At 52.7% G+C, this 8,256-nt stretch overlaps 1 protein-coding gene across 1 annotated transcript; it reads right to left on the bottom strand.

Moving 5' to 3' along the window:
* Nucleotides 1-3,733: 3,733 nt before the first annotated feature.
* Nucleotides 3,734-7,764, bottom strand: LOC141997098 (mast cell protease 3-like). Its single transcript, XM_074969408.1, has 5 exons — nucleotides 7,701-7,764; nucleotides 6,468-6,612; nucleotides 5,229-5,364; nucleotides 4,636-4,899; nucleotides 3,734-3,883 (listed from the first exon to the last, which is right to left on the bottom strand). The coding sequence occupies exons 1-5, from the start codon at nucleotides 7,762-7,764 to the stop codon at nucleotides 3,734-3,736; spliced, it is 759 nt and encodes a 252-aa protein (XP_074825509.1).
* Between the last annotated feature and the right edge of the window lie 492 nt (nucleotides 7,765-8,256).

Below are 8,256 nucleotides of genomic sequence, written 5' to 3'. Positions count from 1 at the left end.
CAAGCCGCAGGCTCACAGACTCGCTTGCCTGGTGTCTTACAAAGCAACACCGCCCCTCCACCCCCGATCCAGCATCCAGGTGAAGGAGTTGGAGGAAGGTTCCTCTGCGGCCTGGTGCCTTCCACAGTTGGGTCTGCAGCACATCTGGGCACTGGCCCAGCCTGGAACTGTGCACATCTGGGGAGGAGCTGAGCCTTGATGCACCTTGCACAGAAATCCCTCCCCCGCATTCCCCTCTCCATGCATGTCCCCGGTAGAGTATGTGTCTAGGGCTGAGAAGTTCTCTGACACAGCTTTGGTGGCCTCTCCCTCCAGTTGCCTGGATCAGAGCAGAGATGGGAGTCGGGGAGGGGGCACCTAAGGATGATGTTATCACTTGCCAGGTGGGGCCTCAGCTGTCTCCATTCCTAGAAACCCCACCACACAGGCTGGGTTTGAGGTGAGATCAGGCCCAGCAGGGTCACCCCCCAACCCTAGCTCTGCCCCAAGAGCCCTGCTCAGCTGGGGACTGCCTATCCTGGTGGTAGACTCAGCTGTGGCCACACCTGGCTGGGACTCTGCTCTGCCACTTGGCAGCCATGCACCACCGGGTACCACGCACATCTGGAGCGGAGCTGGGGGAGGTGGCTCAGCAGCTAATAACAGAGCTATTGTGGTGGGAGCCGTGATTTGACCAAGACTCAGCTCAGCTTCTGACGTGAACCCGGCCCCTTGATCTGGCTCAGCTGCCCCCTCCTTTGCAGTGTGGGTGTGAGCCGGGGAGAGAGACTTCGGTCAGGGAGATCAGATCTGGCCAGTCTGTGACCGCACCACTTCCCACAGACACCTGAATTGGGGATGGGGACAGAAACAATTAAACTGATTCTCAGCCCACCTGAGCCAGCCAGTCTTGGATGGGAGCTAGAGGGGAAAGCCCCCTCTCCCATTCCGCACCCCCCTGACCCAGTACCCCATCATGGGTCTAGGTTGCAGCCAATGCTCCTAGAAGGGAAAGGCCTCATGTTTAATCCCCCACCCCACCCCCAGAGCCAGCCATTCCTCATCCTGGGGCTGGTTTGAAGCCAACACCCCCAGAGGGGAAAGACCCAGTATCCATTTCCCACCCACCCTCATATGAAGGGTCGCTGTGTAGTGTGAGGCTTGATCCCAGGAGGAGCTGCTCCCATTGCACTGGGAGAGGGGCCAAGAGGACTCCAGTGTTTACCTGCTCCTGGCCATACATCCTGGGGGGGCCCATTGCTTTTTCAGTGCATCTGAAAATCTCCCCATATCCCCCCATTTGGAGATGCTGGGCACTGAGCTTCCCTGTGATTGAGCCCCAGCACTTGACAGGATGGGCTGACCATTATAACGGGGGGGGGGGTTAAGGTTGTTAGGGGCCCGACTCCACTGAAAGTCCATGGGATTTAGACACCTCACTCTGCAGGTGGCTTTGAACATGTCAGCCTGGCTCTGCGCAATAACAGCAGCCAGTTCTAGAGGCCCTGGAAGGAATTAAACACTGACGAAGGCTGAATGTCACAACACTCCACTGATGCCGGCAGACAGAGGACAGGAGTGAAATTAACAAGCAAACACAGCTGAAGGCACCAGCAGGGCTAAGATAGGGCTGCAATGGGTAGCACTGTCAGCGGATGGATGGATGGAGGGGGTGGAAGGGAGGGAGGCAGGGATGGAGACTTTCAAATGCATAGGGAAATCAGGAGGAACAGATGGCAGGATGGATTGATAGAAGGGTGTGGATGTGGAGGGAGAAAGGGAGGGACAGAGTGAAGGGGTGGGTGGACATGGAGGGTGTAATAGAAAGAGGGATCCTGAGACATGAGACCTGCTATAAGGGGCCTGGTGTAAGGCCTAAGGCCTGAGCTAAAGTCAGGCCCTGCTGAGGTAAATATAAAGTTAGCAAGAGTCAGGCTACAGGCAAAAGTGAAGCCCTGTGACCAAGCAGATGCCTGCTTGCAGGTTCACTATCTGATATATGAACTTGCCAAGCACCGGGCTGGCATGTCAAAAACACAAGCACTCCTAGGCACAAATATCCACATAAAGAAATTCCAGAAGGATCGTGCTGGAACATCCCAATGCAAGGTAACACCCCCGATACATGTTAAACACACTCACCGAAGATGATACAGGGACACACCAATCTCTCCTAAAGATAAGGTCAGGATGAAAGGGTGATGGATAGAGATGTTTTGAGCAAACCAACAGGGACACAGTAAAGCAGGGTAACTAACCACATCAGAGGGCAATAGTTAACTTGTTTGTATCAGTGTAAAAAGGGGGGTCACAGAAGGGGTGTCCTTGTTCAGCTGAGCGGGGAGCAGAAAGTCCCTCACTGAGCTGAGTCCTTTGTCTCGGGTATACATGTATTCACATACGTGTAGCACGTATATGGCACTAATACCGTGCTTTGTTGGCAATAAACGTGGCTGAGCGCCTTCGCCACTGAACCGAGTCTGTGGTCTTCTTGGACAGTTTGATAGAAGCCTGCTGTATGGGCTACTTGTCTAGAGCTGGTGCAGGGCACACAGAAAACACACACACAGCCAACAACTGACAACACTGGTAACCCCGACCGCTGATCTGGTAAGTAGGTGAGCTAGCCTCTGTAGGAATCACAATCAAACATAGTAGAAAGTTATGAGCTAGGGAAACCCCTTATCCACTGCATGCAAATCCTCACAGAGTTTGATTGGACGCACTAGGCTGTCAGCAAAGGGAGTCCATATGACTTTAAAAAAGATAGTGGGGAAGAAACATAGAATGGAATCTCTAAGGCGAGGGCAGAGATTAGAGCCTTGGAAAATAATAAGAGTAAGTTCTGACTGGAGGAAGATCTCATGGCAGGCTTAACTGGTTCTTTGTTTATTTTTCTGGAACACCAGTAGCGATTTGTCCTTCTTTCCTCTTCAATATGCAGTTGTCTGTCTTCTTAGCAGCCACATTCATCCATCCATCCAATCTTCTTCAACATCTATTTATCATCAGTCCATCCATTCTTCTTCAATATCCATCTGTCCATATTCTTGCAATATCCATCCATTCATCCATCTATCTATCCATCCATTCTTTTGTAATATCCAACTATCATCCAGCCATCCAACCATCCATCCAGCCATTCTTCTGCAATATCCATCCACCCATCCGTACATCCATACATCCATCAGCAATATCCATCTGTCCATCTTCTTGCAATATCCATCCATCCTTGCATCCATCCAGCCATCCTTCTGCAACATGCCTCTGTCTTCTCATTTGCCATATCCATTTCTCCATTGTTCTGCAGTATCTATCCATCATCTGTCACCCATGGGTACATCTTTTCCTGTAATCTTGTGGCATAGGGTCATTCTTTTTTTCACTTACTTATGTCAACCATTTCTTAAGCCTATGGCGTAGTATGGCTCAGCTAAAATGTTACAGGCTTCAGGCTGTAGGCCTTGTGTTTTAGCCCTCCTTACTTAGACCCCTAATACCTAATTATCCTTTCTAACTACTGATCAATCTTATACTTCTATAAACCTACAACTTCACTCTATTCACCATACAAAGATTACATGTGACATCACATGTTAGCTAATCATAACGTCACACAATAAATGAATAATCAGCTAAAATTACTGGCTACTCTTCCATCCATACATGCCTCTGCAATACCCTGCCAGCCAGCCAGACATCTGCAATACCCAGCTCTCTCTCCACTCACACTAGAGGAGTTGGATGCTCTTCTCTAAGACTTCAACTTGCACAGAGTTTTCTTGATCAGCGAGACGTATTTGGAGACCTTGGTGAACACCTGGGGTGCTAACTCATCAGGTTTGCCGTAGGATACAATGTCATGGGCCTTCCCATCACAGACCAGGGGGCCCCCGGAGTCGGCCTGAGACACAAACACTTGGTGCAGAGTTACAGAGATCCAAGCAAAGGGCAGGCTGCATTCCGTATTCACATTCCTGAAATCCATCTCTGAATCCCTCTTCCTGGGGACTCATGGTCAAGTCACTCCAGGTGCTCACCTGGAGCTCCCACCCTCCAGTTCAGGGATCCAGCTGACCCCTGTCCCTGATTTCCAGGATCTGCCCAGTTCCATTGCCTGAATTCTAGCATCCATCCCCAATTCTTTAACCTGCCCATTTCCCAGCCCTGTTTCCTGACTCTGATTTCCAGCATCTGGCTCACTCCTGCCCTTGATTTCTAGATCTCCTGCTTATTTCTCAAATCCACCCCTAGATTCTTGATTCAGCAATTCTTCTCTCTGACTCCTGGGATCCGCCTGATTCCCAACCATGATTTCTAGAACCAGTTGAACATCCAGCTGATTTCTGCCCTTGATTTCTGCGATCCGGCCAGTTCCTGTCCCAAATTCTTAGGATCCATTCCTAATTTGAAAGACCTGCCTGGTTCTTGTCCTGGATTTCTAGCCTCCATTCCCGATTCCCAGGATCTGGCCAGTTTTGGTCCCTGATTTCTACCCTCCATCCTTGACTCTTAGGAACTAGTCAGTTTTGGTTCCTGGTTCCCAGGATCTGCCTGGCTCACCATGGACCCTGGCTCTCTCCATTCTGCCCAGCCCTATCAGTCTCCGCTTCTAGAAGCACCTTGCTCTGGACGCCGTATGCCCCTGTCCTACACTAACCAGGAATGGTGCCTTACTCTCCTGGGGTCCCCCACGCACAGCATCCTAGATGGGCTGTACTGCAGATACTGCCAAGATGGACACATGTTATTGCTCATGACCTTCAGTTTCACCTCCTGCAGTGTCAGGGTTGGCTGGGTGTTTGTCTTGCTACTAGTCCAGCTCCAGCTGGCCACGCTGCACACAGCCCCCTCCTTCACCTCCCGCTGGGGCAGAGGGATGGTGCCCACAGTCTGGGTCAGATTGGTCTTGTGCCTCAGCTGTGATGGGGGGGAGAGAGAGAAAGGAAATCAAACTCCTCTTGGGGGATGGATCCTGTCCTAGGGGAATGGGACCAGATGGGACTAGGTGGGGCATCCCCATGATAACTGTGCTACTCTGTGATGCCATGTGCCCACTGGGGGTGTGGTGTTAGGATGGGGGCGGTAACTGTAGCAACGTAAGATCACTGGGGGCAGGCTGATGGGATGGGATAGGGGTGGTGCCTGCAGCAGTGTGAAGCCATTGGGGGTGCGGGGATGGGATGGGGGGATGGTACCTGAAGTGATCTGACATCACTGGGAGCCGGATGATGCAAAGGGGGTGGTACCTGCAGCAGCATGATGTCATTTTCATACGTCTCATCATTGTATTCCCCATGGGGGATTCGGTGACGTACCCAGATCTTCTGCCTCCCCAGTTCATCTATTTCAACATTGTGAGCCCCCAGGAGCATGGAGATGTTACTGTGAAATACAAGGGGATGCAGGTGCTGCAGGCAGGCCAATACTCTGGATACAGTCCTGGGTCATTAACCGTGTTAAAGTCGGTGGGTCTCACAGTCGTCTTGCCTCAGGATCAATGCCCAGAAGGCATTATATGCTGGTTTATGTAATGAGGAAGCTGAGTGACTAGAATCACCAGCCATCACACAGGCTGGCCTACACCTCAAATGTGCCTCACCTAGTGGTGCTGGCAACCCCACAGTGTTGGGGTAGCTCTGTCGATGGAAGAGGGCCACTGGTGACGTAGCTAACATCATTCTGGGGAGGTGGTGTTCTTACACCAGCAGAAAAACCCTGTTTGTCAGAGTACGCTGCATCTGCTCTCGGGCGCTGGGCTGATACAGGCTGTGTCATGTAGATATAATCACAGGCACATCAGAGGAGTACAAACTGAGCCATGTGACCCAAGGGGTTTCCCTGAGGACTGATGTAGTAAACACAGGGGCTGGGCTGGGGCATTGACTGGTGGATCTGTGTGTGTCTGAGAGAAGCAGCAGAAAGAGAAAAGAAGCAGCCAGAGAAGGCACCAGCCACAGCCCAAGAAGCCATGGGTAGCATGATCCTGTGCTAAGCCTGGGGAGAGAGCTTTTGGGCAGAGTGCTGGCTGAAGGAGGCTTGGGACTGGGAGTAAAGAAACAGTCACTTGTTTAATTCTGACTGCATTCAGAGAAACAGGAATTTGGACATTCTTTGTAAATAAATGGTATTGCATGAAAGAATATGCCTAATGCCACCCGCAATTTGTCCTCCTAATGGAAACATCCTGCAAGCTCTGCACTCACAGCTCAGCTCAAGGGAGGTTACAATACCATTCTGGGAGCAGCAGATCAGGGTCTCTATTGCCAACACCATCTCTTCTGTACCCAGCACAACAGTGCCTCAAATCATTCGTGGCTGAAAATGACAAGACGACAGCCCCAAGACAGGGACTGGCTGGCTCAGGGGGGCAGGGAACAGGACATGGGAGTCAATGGGACATTTCCTCTCTAGGGGGTGCTGGCTCTGATCGAGCATCAGGGAAAAGGACTGGCTGGCTCAGGGCTAGGGGATGGCACATATTTCACCCTAGGTTACAGTTACAATGAGCTGCTGTCACCTCCATGTCCTCACGAATCAGAAACCCTCTGCAGCTTCCTTCTACCCCAATTTTCACAAAGGCCATGTAGGGTCTGGAGTGAGGCTGGGCTTCCCATCCCCCTATGATCTCCCCTGGCAGAGAGAGGGGAGGGGTAAAACTCACCTGCTTTGGGACAACATGGGGCTAGAGAGTTTAACCAAGGACCCCACTTCCATCCCTACCCTCATTCTCAACCCAGCCCTCTGCTGTCCCAGATCGGCCCCTCAACCCAGCCAGCCCACTTCCCTTCCCACTCCTCCTGGATTGTGCCCTTGACCCAGCTAAGGTGGAGATCTCTGACAATCCTGTCCCACCCCACTGAGTTCACTGGAGAATCTCATTGAGACAGATGGTTGTGGAGCTCTGTTGTAATCCTGTCCCACATGTCCCAGGTCAGACCTGCCCCTCACCCACTGGCCATGAGGGTTTTGGTCTTTCCAGACCCACCCTGCCCTTGCAATGCCCGCCCCATTCAACAACTGTAAATGCAATCCCTCTGGCACGCCCCTCCCTGCTTCTTCTGTTGGTCCCCCCGCGCGGTAGCGTACAACTGTGGGGGGGAGCAGATCTATGCCAAGCCCTGGAGGTGCCTGGCTCTGCCCAGCTACCAGAGTGGCCCCTTGTGGCACAGACAGGTTCGGGCAGCCCCGAGGATGCTGTGCCCTGCACAGATGACCAGAGGAGTCAGCTGTGTTTGGAGCACTGCTTTGCTAGCTATTGGTGCAGGAAGAGCTGGTCTCCACCCAGGACTGGAAATCTGGGTGGACTCCCAAAGGAGCTGATGCAATCACCTCCCAGCTATGTGGTTGACCCCAGCCCTGGCGCAGAGTCCTTGAGCTAAAGGGGTCAGGTTGTTAGCCAGCAGCAGTAGGAGGTTGTTATCTTGAATGTGGCCTCAAGGGAAAGTCACAAACCCACGATCAGGGGCTGATGTTCATTGGTGGGAAGCTTTCCTAATGCAGACAGGATCCAAAAGAATCTATGGAAACAGCTTCCCCTGCTCTTCTCCCCACCCGCACCAGCCCACAGATGCCTCGGCCCTGGGGCACCCCACGAAGGGGTTGGGGAGATGGCAAGGAGAAGCTGAGCCACCCAGGATTACTGTACTGGGGAAGCAGCCTCAAGCCCTTCCATCAAGCCATGTGCAGGTTCTGCTCCCTATGGGGTTCCCCATACTCACCAGCCCGAGCCCTGGCGAGGGGGGGCAGGAGAATGGTCGTGGGGAGCAGGAGTAGCAGCAGCATCCTCTGCACCAGAGCAGGGAAGAAGAAGGTGTTTTTCACACAGCCCTGGGGGTTTACAGACAAGGCTAGGGTGGGGACGACAGGAAACCTCAGCGTCAAACTCTCTGAGGTGTGGCTCTCTGGAGAGCTCCCCGCGTGGGCTGGGGGGAGGGTCAGGCCCAGATAAGTCTGCACAGCTGGGCATCTTCTGGGGATGTTCAGCAACTGGAGCCTGGCACAGCTGGAGCTGGTCCATGCCCCATTGTGCCCAGCTGGGACCCTGCAGCCTCTGTCTCCATGCACATTTGGTGCTGAGTTGGGGGACGTGAGTTCCTTGCTAACACAAGAGACACTAGAGTCTCTCCCCGCCTATTATAGTGGGGGCTGTGGTTTCCCTGAACTCATCTCAGCTGCAGATTGGAACCCGGCCCTTTGATCCTTCTCACGTCTTCCCCCATCGTGAGAGAGACAGGGGGAGGAGCTGAGGTCAGAGAGACCAAACACTGCACTTCA

Source organism: Natator depressus, chromosome 13 (assembly GCF_965152275.1).
Source record: "Natator depressus isolate rNatDep1 chromosome 13, rNatDep2.hap1, whole genome shotgun sequence".
NCBI classification, from domain to species: Eukaryota; Metazoa; Chordata; order Testudines; family Cheloniidae; genus Natator; species Natator depressus.
The sequence above is the reverse complement of the archived record's forward strand: the minus strand, read 5'-3'. Positions and strand labels throughout refer to the sequence as shown.